The sequence below is a fragment of the Polypterus senegalus genome, chromosome 7, assembly GCF_016835505.1.
Source record: "Polypterus senegalus isolate Bchr_013 chromosome 7, ASM1683550v1, whole genome shotgun sequence".
Taxonomy (NCBI): Eukaryota; Metazoa; Chordata; class Cladistia; order Polypteriformes; family Polypteridae; genus Polypterus; species Polypterus senegalus.
In genome coordinates, this window is record NC_053160.1 from 47965940 (window position 1) to 47981559 (window position 15620).

A 15620-nucleotide genomic window follows, 5' to 3' on the forward strand; every position below is an offset into this window, starting at 1 on the left:
ACAAACCTTAGACTTTCCTCTATCACGATTCGAAGCTAGTCATAAAATATCAAATATTTACCAGTTAATGCATAGAACTTGAGTGGGCAGTAGTCAAGTCTACCTCTCCAAAGTAAAGTCCACCTCCAGGTGCAATCCCAGAAAACCCAGTGGTACCAAGCAGCAAATATTTTATTATTGCAAAAGGCAGACGGCATAAACATCTAATGATCTCCAGAGAATCATCTCTCTAATCATGAAGCTTGTGCCCTTCATCTGATGTCATTGGCAGTTTCAAGATGTTTCGTGTGTTTTGTTCTCCTCAGGTCTGCTGATGCTGAGAGCCTGTGATTGTCGTTTGACTTTGAAATGTAGTAGTCACCCCTGACATACTTTGATAGCACACCTTGTTGCTGGGGAACAGTTTCTATGGTACTGATATGTGGGCACTATTAATTAACTGTCAGGTATACGAACAAGTCTTGCACGATCTCTCATTGCTCGGCCATTGAATGCTCAGTGTCTTTTCCCTTGTGTTTAATTAATGTGCTTTATGTTTGGATTTACCCATCCTTCCTAAATGTATCTTTCCACTCTTATCGACTTTTATGCTGTTCTAATCATTCCCACAACTGTTCTCCACTTCCAGCTCATTAGTAATAAGACTAGCTTTATTTCTTCATTGTCCCAAATTAGTCGTGAAAGTAATATTTTTACAGAATTCTATAAGTAAAATTGTAAGCTCCTTGGGTTTCTTTTATTTGTTTGGTCGGCAATCACATATCGATTCTCACAAAATTTTAAATGTGTGTTACCATTGGTCCAATTTAAAATATGGGCTATGTGGCATAAAGAGGCTGTAATAGGAGTGGGGCAATCTAAAATTCAGTGCTGACGCAGGGACTACAATTCCCACCAGGCAGTAGGAGAGGACTGGGGCTGATGGGAGGACACTGTTGTAAGTGCACACAAAGTTTTGTATTAGCCAAACCAGGATCTCACCTAAAACTGCAGGTACAGCACTTTCTTCTCAACCAATCTGGATACCAATTTATTTGTCTCACTTGATTACCGCTGTTGTCTAAGAACATCATTTTGTCTCATTTTTTAGTCATGTTGAATTTCCCTGTTTAGTTATACACAGGCAGCATCGAGAACTTTGGTTAGTATAATACAGTATAATTTAGTCCTACAGAATTCCACTAATTAGTCTCTGGTCACATTTCCAGTTTTTGTTTTTATCTCTTGTTCACCTTACAGTGTTCTTGGACTTTTATTAACAAGTTAAAGTTTACAGTTGAAAGGAAACCATCCAGTAATTGTGCTTCACTTGGTGACTAACAGCCGAGTCTAGTTCCTTCTGTTTCTTCCAGTTTCAATCCAACATCTGAATGAAGACAGCACCATCCTAATGTTGTCTGTGGATGTGGGTTTTTCTGCTAATCTCAGCAAGTTCTTATTTTGGGAATGCTAAATTTGAAAAAAATGTTATTGGATTAATCTCTGGTCTTACTTTTTCTACTCAACAGACAATAACCTTGTCATTTTATTGACAGCTTACTTGAGGTCACCAGTGTTTAAATTTGCTCAAATCAAATACATTTTTATAACCTGACATACGAGACCAATGTAGGATCCATCATAAAAAGGGGAAAACAGTAAACATACTTCCTGTGACAGCTGAGGAAGTTCAATCTTCTACTGGAGCTGCTGATTCAGTTTTACACAACGGTCATTGAGTCTGTTCTCAGTTCATCCATAACAGTGTGGTTCGGATCTGGGACTAAACATAACAAGAACAGGCTACATTGAATAGTCAGGTCTGCTGAAAATATCATTGGTGCCAGTCTGCCCACCTTACAGGACCTATATTATTCCAGAGTCATGAATCCAGCTAGGAAAATCATCACCGACCCATCACATCACCTTTTTGAACTTCTTGCATTGGCCAAGCATTATAGATCAATATATGCCAAAACAAACAGAACAGCTTTTTTTCCCCATAGGCCATCATGCTCACAAATGGTTAGTTTCATCTCCCCTCAGATCTCCCAGGATCTTGCAATACTGTTTCCATATTGTTAGCACTTGTTTCTTATCCTTGGTTTTATAAATTGTCACACATGTGTGGTTGGGAGACACTTCAGGACTCTCCTCTGTTGCATAATGCCTCTCCTCTACTTTTTCCTGGTGACTGGTTACAGAAAGTCGAGTGTCATCACTTCCAGGTTCCAGTCTCCTGAGCTCGCCTCTTAACTGGCTCCACCGCCATCTTGCCTCCGTCTATATTTTGGACATTTTTCTTGTTAAACTAATTTATTATTTTCTTGCAGTTATACAGGGATCACAGGCTTGTGCCCCAACTCTCTATGCATTTCTTTATTACAAAATCATTTTTGGTCTGTATACTTGACAGACAGAAGCACTCATTTTGCACTTATGACTGCAAAATTTCAGCTCCGCTTCATTCATAAGATTAACACTTCAGAGTACCGATCCTCAGGTATATAAAAGCAAAAGGAGAATTTAATTGCATAGTACTGGCCACCATAATGAATCTGCCTTCACTTTCGTTTAATATCCATGTTAATAAAATTCCAAAAAGATGTCTGAAAAGATTTGAGCCATTCATAAAAAATACAGTTTGGCAGAGTGCAAGTGCGTCCCCTGAAGTCTGGATAATGACCGGAGCAGCCACACAGAGTTACACTTTGATTTTTTAACACGGTCATCAATTCCTTTCAATTTGCCAGACAGTTGCTTTGTCAGACCATCACTTTATGGATTATGGCCAACATGGGCTGTTTTTGTTTTGTAGTTATTTTGTTTTTTTTACGTCACAGTGCTTTTCTGTTGTCATTTTGACTGGTTAGGAATTCAATAACCTCTTATTAAATTTGTACTTCAGGAAATGTTCTGCCTCTGTCAGCTCACATTTCACTAACAATATCTACAAGCATTCATTTTTGCTAATTTCTTCACAACATCTTCACCCTAGGAGTCAAAAGTTTATCTGACAGGTCTAATAAATCCCACTTTCATCACTTAACCTAATTGACGCTCACACTTCGACACTTATAAACCTTTCAGGAAGATTTCTGCTGTGCAGTAGAATGATGAGATTTCAACAAAGTTTAACGCTGTGCGCCTGCACAAAAAATTCCCCGCATTCCTGATGTTTCAGCATTGACAGCATTGCCACCTTGCTGCCCGCTGTATTGTGAAAGAAGATCAGGAAACGGAATGAGGCAACCTCTGCTATGAGACGTGGGCAGAAGTTCAAAGTGCCATTTGAAACATCATCACCAAAGGCGAGGACAGTGCACATGCACGTTTGTCTCATCTTATGCAAAACATTTTAACAAAATATTGTCTAAATGCTGCTTTTGGACCTGTGATTCTAGTGAATGGGTCAAGTGGTCACCGGATCCTACCAAAATCAATTTTTCTTTGTGCTGTTAAGGGCCGAATGTTGAAAAGTGAGATGTGTACCATTTCAATGAAAATGAAGGCACATTTAATGTCCAGACTCCAATACTCCCTTGTTCTGCGTGCGATTGTGTAATATTTTATTTGACTTTTCTGTATTAAAAAATATTTAGAATTTACATCTACTTTTAAAATATAAGACATGTAGAGCAATACATTTAAATTCATAAAGTAACTTTTCCTGAATCTCTGGGTCACCTCCAGGTTTATTAAACTCCCATCAGCCACCACGCACACTTCAAGGCCACATCTCGACTTCTGATTTTTTTTGTTAGCACTCTTGAAAAAGTTTCACAGATCTTGGACAGTCAGTGGAAAAACTGTAGTCAATCTGGCATGGCGTCATGATAACAAAAATGGCAGCAGGAATGTCAAGTGCGGTGGAAACTCTAAAGACAAGAAACAAAGGCAGAAAGGCAGAACCGCACAAATGTACACGGCACTTCCTGCCTTTCTTCAGACATTTATTCATTTACTAGCTGTGTAAGCCCACGCTAGAAAAAACCTGGGGTCCTAGAAACTATTGAAATTGTCAGAAAGAAAAAAAAAACCTGAAATGTAGAGTTGTCAAGTAATTGAAAGGAACTACTCTGGGGATCACTCTCTCAGAAGGATTTGTTTTGCCGATGTGCTCGCCTTGAGTCTGTATTAGCGGCTGAGCGACTTTGTGTTTCTTCTGAGGTTTCGTTTTGCTGATGTGCTGGCCCCGCTTGTGTTATTAGAGATGTTATTGCATTAGAACAATGTAGACGAGAACAGGCCATTCAGTCCAACAAAGCTCGCCAGTCCTATCCACTTGTTTCCTCCAAGAAAACATCAAGTCGAGTTTTGAAAGTCCCTAACGTCTTACTGTCTACCACACTACTTGGTAGCTCATTCCAAGTGTCTATCGTTCTTTGTGTAAAGAAAAACTTCCTAATTAGCAGCTAAGTGAGTTTCTTCTTCCTCGGAGGTGGAGCCCCTTACCCCAACTCCAACTTTTCACTTCCGGGCCGAACAGACACACACACACAAACACACACACTTCTACGCGTAGACATTTATATATAAGATTATTGCTGCCTATTCATATACTTTATAACCATTCAAGGGGCAGAGTTTCTCTTGGTAACATCAGGTGCAAATCGACTTCAGAACACCCCCAAACTAACTCACACCAGGCCAACTTACAGTTGCCATCTAACCTAACCTGTTTGTCGTTGAGATGTGAGAGGAAACTCAAAGGAATTGATACTAAATTTATACAGCCACCTAGAAAACATGCAAATTCCACACAGACCAACCTTGAAGACACTAGAAGTTGGGAGGCAGCATCCATTAAGCACTAGGTTTCCCCTGTATATGTATGTCTATATGTATTTATGTCTACTTAGGTACAGAAAGTGAAAGAGGGCAGCCTTAGGGGTATCAAAGATGACATTTAATTTCAAATACAAAGAACGCCAGTTGCCCCACTGCGCCTACCTTTACAAGTTTTGACCCTGCACATTAGGTGGGGAGGTGTCACTGTTTTCCCAACTCCTGGTACCACACACCTGTACTTTCTTTTTCTCTTTTCCCCTCTCCTTCTCTTTCTGTCTCACCACATCCCTCCTCTTGCTAAAAATGCCACCCTGTCTTACCTGTGGCCGTTCACCTCCATGTAATTGTGCAGGATGGGCTCTATGGGGGATGCAATGGAGGCAACTGCACCCAGACCTCAATCTAAGAGGGCCTCCTGGAGGAAGGGTCATCTATAATAATAATAATAATAATAATAATAATAATAATAATAATAATAATAACAATAATAATAATAATACATTTTATTTATATACTGTACATAGAATAAATAACCTTAACATTGTATGTGGGGCTATAATGTATCCAATAGCCATATTAGTTTGGTACATTTTAAAATAAAACACAGTGATCAGTTAGAATGCACTGGTGTGCAAATGATTTTCCAACTGGCCATTTAAGGGGAGTTCTATTCAAACTAGGCAACTACTATTAGTTAACACATCATTGTATAATCTGTGCCCCTGTAAGACTGAATAACAGACCACTTTACTTTATGGTTACTGTTTGTCAGTTTCATGTTCAGCAAACAATGCAAACTTGTAAGTCGGGAAGTGAGAAACGCAAAGAACTGTAAAGTTGATTGGGAAACACACGAAAGACAGTGCAGTTCCTGGCTCGCGGTCCCCATGTAACAGTAACACGTACCACCAAGTGCTAGCATCAGTTGGCAGATGACGATTCTCAGGGTAGCACCTATTTAGCTAGTACATCCATTATTGGCTCATCACGGCAACCACACTGCAGCGCCAACTGAGGCTGAAGTGGCAAAAGTGGAATATTCATTGTGGGATAATTGGAACATTTCTGATATGAATCATTTTGGCCAGGCTTAATTAACTGACATGGTGAAAAGCAAACCCTTCAAAATCAAAGATTTTATATTACCGAAAACTAATGGATGTTGCTTCATACTGGATAATTTTTTTTTACCAAGGTGGGCTCTCACTATATACCTAAACCATAATTAGTCCATCCCAGGTCTTAACACATTTGTTTTAAGTTATTTTGGATGAAAAAGGTGATCTTTAGTCAGTGTTTTTTCTAAAAGCATGGTGATTCAAGTTGTAAGCTTTCTGTTTTAAAGTAACAAGTGGCCTAATAACTCTCAGGTTCACTATATGATCGCAAATACATTTCCTACTACTCTGTGCATGCACTGGCACATTGGCAGGTTTATTTGCACCGGGGCCCATGTGTTGGTTGTACCTGCACTGCAAGTGACCCTTCATCCCAGCTCACCTCCCATCTTCAACATCTGATTGCACCATAGCCACAAAGGCCTTCAAATCTCATCCTAGAGATAATTCACTCAAACCCCCACTGAAGGCATGGGCTGTTCTGTAATATCCAGGATTCTCCAGTGGTGAAACCTTAGGTTTGACTTGCCTCTTCATGACTTCAAGATGACTTCTTCATGCTACCTGCTTACTCAGACTCAAGTGTAGAAGAAATCTGCATGTACCACCATGAGTTCCTCTCACTCTATTCCTCAGTCATTTCATGAAACTGATCTGTGCCACCCATATCTGTCTCTAAAAAAACACTAACTAGCTTGTCCACCTCTACAATGCATGTGTTATAAACTTTATAGTTTGTACATACACCAAATGGATTTTTTATTAATACCTTGATTTTGCTTTTACTCAATGTTATGATGGTGACATCCATCATTTTTAACTTTGTTCTTGTAATGATTGTTCACATTTGTCTTAACCAGCTTAGTCACTTGACAGTTGTCACCTTGACGCATGAAGTTATCACTAATTGACTATTTAAGATACTTGCTTAACCTAGTATTGGAATACTTTCAAAAATCAAAACTTTGTTGTATAAAGTGATGTACGATGTATTTTGGCCTCGATTCTCTTGTGGCTTCATAAACTATGTGAAAAAATGTATGAAATTTGCAGATGACTCTAAAATTGCAGGATTGGCAGACATTGAGGAGGAAGCAAAAAAGAATTCATAAAGACCTGGACAAGCTGCAGATCTGACTTGGAAAATGCAGTTTAATGTAGAAAAGTGCAAAATGCTACACGTGGGAAAGAGGAATGCTGACTATAAAGACAAGGTGAGAGACACTGTTCTGCAGGAAGCAACCTCTGAAAATGATTTTGAGTTTTCTGTTGACGTGACTTTTCATCGTCTAAGAAATGCGTAGAAGTAGTTAGAAAGATAAATAAAATGTTATGTTACAGCATAAAGTCTGTTAAATATAAAACGAGGGGTGTTATGTTTAGACTCTATAATGCACTAGTGAGACCACCACTGGAGTATTATGTGAAGTTCTGGCCACCAGACTACAAAAAAGACATAGCAGCACAAAGCTATATGGGGGAGAGCAACCAAGAGAATCCCATGACTTAAGGACATGTCCTGCTCTGATGGACTTGGATAAGTAAACCTGTTTAGTCTTGAGCAGAGCAGAATGTGTGGAGACCTAATCCAGGTTCTCAAAACCCTCAAAGGCACTGACAAAGCAGATCCAGATGCATCCTTGCTACTAAATAGTGACTCACATACTTGAGGAGATCTGTGGAAATTAAGTGAAAATGCATTGAGGACTGAAGCCAGAATGCACTTCTTCACACAAAGACTTGACAGAATCTGTGGCAAACTACCAAGACTTGTAGCTGAAGCAGATACCTTGAAAACCTTTAAGACGTATCACGGAGAAGACACTGAGACAGTTTAGCTATCAGCTAAACAAACAAGTGACGAATGGACGGAATGGCATCCAATCTTACATTAGATTCTTTTAAATTTCATTCTCTTCTGCTCATTTTTAATTAATTTGCTTTCTGTTTTCCAACTCCAGCATGTTATTTGACTTTGAGATTTTTTAGCACTTTTAAGCCTCTTTTCTTCTCCTTGTTTTTCCAGTGTAGATTCCCAGGCTCTACATAATAATATGCATACACACACACACACACTTACTCAATAATATTTACCTGTAAATGCATCCAGCATGCACTATCCATTCCTTCACCCACCGATTTATTGAACCCTCTTAATTCAGATTCAGATATACTGAGATGTTTTGAAAGAAAAATCCAAATATTGAACATAAATCTATAAAGTTCTTAATTCATGGGAGCCACACTTCGCAAGACATTTGTAAGTCCCCTCTAAATTATGATGTTAATCAAGTGATTCGACAAAGCACAAAGACTTCATGTCCACACAACCCCCTAAACCCAGTCAGCTAAATTGCTGTCATGCAAGAGAAGGCAAATCCGAGACACGGACACAATGCAACCTTAGCATGCTGTACGTGTGTGTTATGATGAAGTCAGTATGTCAAAAGACGCAGTTCCAGGTTGCAAAAGTCATGTTAAAAAGCATGCAGGCAATAAATTGTTCAGAATTGTAAAAAGTGCCTCTCATATGGTCAAGCAGCTGTGATACGTCATAATGGTGAGTGGAGCTGAAACAGTCCAGCATGAAGGAAAAAGACAGACGTGTACTTGCAACGTATTTATTTCATCTACTCTCAGCATGCTACATTATTTGCTCATTTCTACTTTCGAGACATGTTCACAGTATATTCCATGCAGCCTGGTTATACATATTGATATTCACAGACATAATGTATGCATTTTTACATCACTTTTCACAAACTTGTTATACCTACTCAGCGTGTGTAGTGTTAAATGAGTGGAGATTATATGTGTGTGACTTTTAATCTGAGCGAAGCAATTCCTTGAACTTATTTTATTGATTTACTATAACCTTGAGAAGAGATTCAACACTGTTCTGCTGTAATCAAATCACGTAGAAAGAAAGGGAAAGCATTCTCGACGTGCTTTACTTTCTCTAGGAGGAAGAGCTTAAAATTCTAGAGTCTGATGAATCTGACCGTTCATCGTAGTCATCCTCTGCATAAATGGTCTGCTTAGGGACCACTGGACAGACATCCTCTTGAACTGTAATCCTGTGATCCTCGGAAGTGCGAGCTGGAAGTACGGGAGAGCTCCTGAAGACGCTGGTGGAAGCACTGGGAAACGGTGAAACGTACTGTGATCTCAGCTGATATTGCTGCTGTAAGGTCATGGTATTCCATAAGGTCACATCATTGTGAACAAAAGGGTTGGACTGGTTTCTTGACAAAGAATTTCTCAGCATCAAAGGATAGCGAGGTGCCTGAGGAAATGGATGTTGCAGAGGCATTGCTATGGGGCTGGTCACAACATTGCTCGAGTCTGTGGAGAACCGCAAAGAGTCTGGGACCCTAAATGCAGACCCCACAGACCATTTGGATGATGGCATAGGATATGAGCCTAGTGCATGTTCAAACAAATGACCATTAGTGGGCAGAACTAAAGAGTCTGACCCCTCAGCTGGCGACCTTTCTGAACTCAATGGAGATCTGCTCGAAAGTAGGACTTCAATGGCTCCTACCAAGTCTCCACCGCATCCCTTGAGAATTAGCTCCAGAACAGCAGGCTTGTGGCTGGGAAAGATTTTCTTCAGCACCTCAAGAGGAGGTCTGTTAGCTTTCAAATTGAAAGGGAGGGTAACTGACCCGGAGAGACCTTCAATCAGCAAGCTTTGTTCTCCGTGGTATTTAGGGCTGTCCTCTTTAGTGTCAGCATTGTTGTTGACTTTTTGTAAAACATAATGGCCGTCATCAGTTCCTGAAGCCGCATCTGGACTTTCTGGGGTGTAGCAGGGCTTTGGCTTAGGGACATCAGGCGAGCTGCTTTGGTCTTGTTCCTTATCACTGTAGGCCTCCCCATTTTCAGTTCCAGACTGGTCACCTGAACTCTCTTCAGGTACATCTAAAATACAGAAATAAGTCAACAGTAAGTGGCTTCTTTAAGAATTGGTTCCTTCATATTTGTGCTGTCCACAATTATGGTAATATGTTTTATGTAAAGGGGAAACATCACTGTTAAGATATATGAATACAATACTTACAGTGTCAAATAACAACACTAGCTTTGTATTTCCTCAGTAGCCACTAAAGAGATAAACTGTATAAGAGACCGAGCTGAGCATTCAGGAATCTGCTAATGTCTGCTTTATCAGAAACGCAAAAGGGTGTGAATATCTGCAAAAGTGAGACAATGGCAAGAAATGGGTCTTGTGAAAAAAATAATAATAATTAAATATATTTTGCTGTCTTTTGCTGTGTATCCATAAATAGATACAGGAGATATGAAAGGCACTATAAAAAAGATAGATAGTAGTAGTAGTTTTAATATTGTCATGTATGAAAGATAATACAGTGTATAAAAGATAGATAAAAGAGAGAGCTAGATTAATAAATAAATGTAAAAAGCACTATATGATAGATAGATAGATAGATAGATAGGCCACTATATAAAAAATAATGTAGATAGTAGTAGTACTAGTTTAAATACTGCCATGTTAACAAATAGACAGACTGATACTATATGAAAGATGGACAATAGATAAATAGATTAATAAATAGATATAAAAGTCCCTATGCCTAGATATGTAGATGTGAAAGGCACTATCTATAATTGATATAAATAAATAGTAGTAGTACCAATAACAATATTGTCCTGTGTAAAGATGGATAGACAGATATGAAAGGTGCAATATGAATTATAGATACTGTAAGTAGATTTGTTTTAATTAAAGGAATAACGCTCTAAAAGGAATCTGTGAAAACAAATGCAAACAATTATCTAGCTGGAACAAAAGCACGGCAATATATTTTATAATGAATAACACGTCATCCACCTCTTATCTTTTTATTTTAGGTCCAGAATAAAAAAAAAAAACCTCTCTGAATACAAATAATTACAAACTTGTTGGTGTCATTACAGGGACCACCAAACTGTGTTCTGTATCACAGTTTAAAATGTCATATTCAGTGGGCAGACAAAACACCCTGTGCTTCTCCCTGCTTTTAAAGCTCAGCACCTTAACAGTTCCTGAAAGGTTACAATCTGATGCATAAACTTTCAGCAGGGAAATTCAAAATGCTGTCATGCGTTTAAATGAAACTTAAAGATTTTACCACTGGGAATTATTTTTTTAGGCCCTCCTGATTTTTGAGCTCTTACCCTAAATGCCAGTCTACTGTATACTTCTTACTGAATCAAATTCAAAATGCTGAGTAGCTCACTTATACTCTTGAAAGGAGACACTCACCGGGTTGGATATGAAGTCCTTTAGTTGTTTAAATCAACATAAACACTCAATGGCAAACCAGCTCTTTAAACATGAAGGGCCGCTTATCATCAGGTCCATCGCTCCAAAGACTCTACAGGCTTACACCATTCTAGTCTGATTTTCACCAAATATGTGTGATACAGTCTATGCCCTCCTTCTTTCTTTCTTTTGTTCTTTCTTTCTTTTTTCAATAAACTTAAAAAAAACCCACTTCTTATGGCATTACAATGGAACCCTTTGCCAGGTGGCTCTCTCTGCTGCACCAGTCTACAATGCAGCTGAAGACCAAACAGAAGCCCGCACTTCTCGCCATGCTTTCTCATAAGAAAATTTGTCACACATGGCTCCAGCTCTTGCTGCTATCCACTTTTTTTTAATGCACTCAAAATGCAAGAAAAAGCACAGATTTCTGTTTCACCCACCAAATACATAGAATTACTAATAAACATGTAAAACGTCCAGCATCACGCTCTTTGTTTGTGAGCACTATTAACTAATGTTTCCTCCAAAGCACACTAAAGTAGTTGTTCTCACCACTTTGCTGAAGCTGAAGGCTAACACGCCCCTTCAAGTGGGGGATAGAAAATGAATAATTCCAACTTCTGCATGATAGATAGATAGATAGATAGATAGATAGATAGATATGAAAGGCACTATAGAATAGATAGATGAACAGATTTATAGTAAATGTTTATAAATGGAAAAAATTAATCGACAAAGTCTAAATATAATTTAAAGCGGCTGTAGCTCCTTCAAAAATTGTTAGTTTCGGGTGACTGCATTTTCAAATAAGTGTCGTGCTGCAAGCCATCAAAAAGAACAATCTATATTTTGCTCTAAAACTCACATTTTGTGCAATTCCAGGAAGCTCTCCATCTTTGGTGAGAAATGCAACATCCAAGCACAGAATTATCAAACTGTCCAGAAGCCTTTGAATTATGAAGATTTACTTCTTTTGCTTGAAGGCTGTTAACAAAAACTGCTGACTAGGTGGCAGTGAAAAATTCTTCATCAATGCTTTTTGATCACCTTTTGCAAATAGATTGCCTGTTGCTTGGTAACATTTCACTGGACGTTGACCCCTTCCTAAAAGTTATTGCAATTACTTTCGATTTACACTGTCTTCCTTTGATTACAGTAATCTTTTACAGTATGAATTCCATTCATCAAAGAGAAATCAGTTTGATATAAAGTCGATACCAATTCCTGCAGGTATAACCTGGGCCAGCATTACAAGTTTAAAAATGAAGTCAGAAAACAGGCGGCTTTCTCTAGGCTGTGTAACTTTTTCGTGTAAATTTACCGTTCACAAGCTGTTGATTTTCGTTAGGAATTGGCACATTTGTCCTGGATTCATAAAGTGTTGGAGATATCATTTTAAACAATTGTCCCATTCATCCAATTATCTCAATGGCCAATTCAAAATCAAATGCAGCGACGGCGCTCCATTTTCACACTCGTTTTGTTTGTAAAGGCATCTCTCTGTCTCATCGGTGTTTTGGAAGGGCTTGCGGAAATATTAGGTATAAACACCGGCCCGTTCACTGCTATGTACCTTAAAAATAACTCGAATGTTAATAAACGAGTAGACCATTGTATCTTCAGGAAATGCGCTTAAATTTAGCTCACCTTTTAAATGAAAACAAAAACGAAACAAAAGTTCAAATCGCACCTGCGCGTGTCTGAGCCTCTGGACCGGAGAGCTTGAAGAAGAAGAAGAAAAAGAAGAAGAAGCGGACCAGCAAACAAACGAGCGAACACCCGCGTGCGTTTGAAGAGACCTTACTTAGAAAGAACAGTTGACGACTATTTTAGAGAATAATGCTGTGTGCAAAGATACTGTACATATCTGTCATAAATGTGCGACTATCTCTAGCAACGGAACCACAGCAAATAACTTAATATGGTTAACCGCGATGCCTTTATTATTGTGCTTCTTCACGTTTTACTTCTATTATTATTGTTATTATTATTCACACACTGGCAATTCTAACAGCGAAATCGCGGAATGGAACTGTTGCTTGAAATATAATAATGAATTTATAATATTTTCGTTTAGTATACATGATCACAAATTGCCATTGTAGTTTTGTTTTAATTATTGAAAGGTTAATATTATATTTGTACACTGACAATCATCAGCATTATATCAACAAAATACATAGAATCATATATTTAACCAAAAAAGTAAAACCCTTAATGTCGGCCTGTGCGTATTATTTATTTTACTAATTTTGCAATAAAACAAATTATAATAAGGAATTGTAATTAAATAGAATAATTGCAGTCACGTTGAAAATGAACTGTAAAAAATGATGTTTGCAAAATTTTGCAACGAAATAATCATATTTAAATAACGGGAGCATCTTATAATTTGATTAAAATATCACAAAGTACTTTCCCCGTTTAACGACTATTGACATTTAATACTAATAACACTACTACTACTAATAATAATAATTCATGCATAGTTGAATATACTTTAAAGTAGTTTAATTTCCTTCCCAGCTTTGGCTACCTTTACTGTAAAATGTATCAATGTTTTGATTTCTCTAAATTAACATTTTCGTTTTGTTGTATTTTTGAAGACATATTTTCTATTAAGTTTTCGATCGGATCATTAACACGCTGCTAAATAAAATAAACCAGTTGCACTTTTTTCAGCATTACAAAATAAACAATATGCCCAATAAACATGGTTAACATACCTCCTGGACAAAAGGTTGGACAATTCCGTCAAATATTTCTCGTCTTAATTGATAAACGAATAACGTGTACCCGACACCCGAAGATTTTCCCCAAATTTCTGTTCGTACAGTTTTTTTCATTCTGACACTTTTGGAAAACTAATTTGCTTTCGAAAACGATACAAATAGACTGGAGAAGCTGTTACAGCATCTCCCCGTATATTATGCGACTTCATTTTAAAGGATTCCGGAATTCGACCACCCTTTTACATTTTGTATATTCTCCAGAATTTCACAAGGGACTCTTTCTTTCTTTCTTACCGCTTTTCGATGTCGGGATGCCAGCTGGCTGCTCTGACGGCCACCTCCCCGCTGCCTCTCCAGTCCGTGCCGCCGCTGGGTGGCTGTCCCCGGGGACTGGGGCCGAGAGCCCCGGTAAAGTTCTCAAAGTCTCCGGGATGAGGCTCTCCAAGCTCTCGTTCGCCTGCTGCCTCCTCAGGGCCACCTGAGCTGCCATGACCCGCTGGCGCTCGATAATCAGGATGCACTTTTCACAGGTACAGTCCTTAAAGCGACAGTAGCGTTTGTGTCCTTTAAGCCAGGAGAGCACCCCGTGGTTTCTGCATCGCGCGCACTTGGGAGTTCGCTGGAGAGGCGCTCTTGGCTGAGAAACGGGCCCCCCCATGTACAGGTAGGGTGATCCGTAGGCATTCATGTTCGGAGAAGCAGTGGGGATCTGTTCCTCACGATATGAAGATAATGCTGTCCAAGTGCAATGGAGCACAGCGGCGGAAGATAAGCGTCATACACGGCTTAGGACCACCAGCCTGAAGTGTACGTTTTGAGATTAAGATCAGCTTTGTAACGATAATGACAACGAGCATCAAGGACAGTGACACACGTTAATGGGGGCAATTAGCCAAATGCTCTCTCTCACGACACGGCCGGTGACCTTTGCCGCCCAGCCCATGATCACACCGGCGACACGCTCCTCTCAGTCTGCAGCTGGCGATGCTCCTTCTTGTCCTCCCTTTTCCAGGTGCACGTAAACTCACAGTTCACAAAGACGTCACGTCAGTAACTATGAACGAAGAGCTTCTCCTTTTTAACGATCCTTTTGGACCAAATCATCACAAGTTACACTCTGTTGCCTGCGTCCGTCGCTTTAGGTCTCCTGCCCCTTCAAATCGCTCGTCCTTCGGGCCCAATTCATTATAAAATTGCCCTGTTAATGAGAAGAAGGGGCGATAATTTTTCTGCCTTCACCAAGCCCAACGCAGTCCAGTCTCCAAAAACTGGGCTCGTTTTGGCGGAACCTAAATAAGAGTTTTGGACAGAGCATGCGTACAAGAAGGCGTGTAAAAATGAAACCAATATGTTGTTTTTTTTCTGTCATACCTGTTATGTCGACGCAGTCATGTGCAACAAACTCATAAAGGCTTCACAGCCCCTCTTTTATTTGTACTTTAGTTCTCGTTAAAGCCACACAAAGAAATCCACCCCAATGAATAAACGAGGCCTGATATTAGAATTTGAGCTTTAAAACGAGCCCCATTAAAAGACAGCAAAGAGGCAATAAAGGAAAACGGAGACCACAATGTTAAAAAAGATCACACATAAACGGGTGCCCAATATTTGTCGGATGCGTTTTAACGGTACGTTAAAGTGCTGCAAGCATTTCGCTTCATGCGGACATTCTTTCCGTTATTTGTAAAGAAAAACAAGCCCGCATTTTGCATACCGACAAGCTTTAGT

At 39.2% G+C, this 15620-nt stretch overlaps 1 protein-coding gene across 1 annotated transcript; it reads right to left on the minus strand.

Annotated features, from left to right (window-relative positions):
- Positions 1 to 8153: 8153 nt before the first annotated feature.
- dmrt3a (doublesex and mab-3 related transcription factor 3a) lies at positions 8154 to 15394 on the minus strand. Its single transcript, XM_039758585.1, has 2 exons — positions 14187 to 15394; positions 8154 to 9812 (listed from the first exon to the last, which is right to left on the minus strand). Exons 1-2 carry the CDS (start codon positions 14578 to 14580, stop codon positions 8848 to 8850), a joined length of 1359 nt encoding a protein of 452 aa, XP_039614519.1. The 5' UTR covers positions 14581 to 15394; the 3' UTR covers positions 8154 to 8847.
- Between the last annotated feature and the right edge of the window lie 226 nt (positions 15395 to 15620).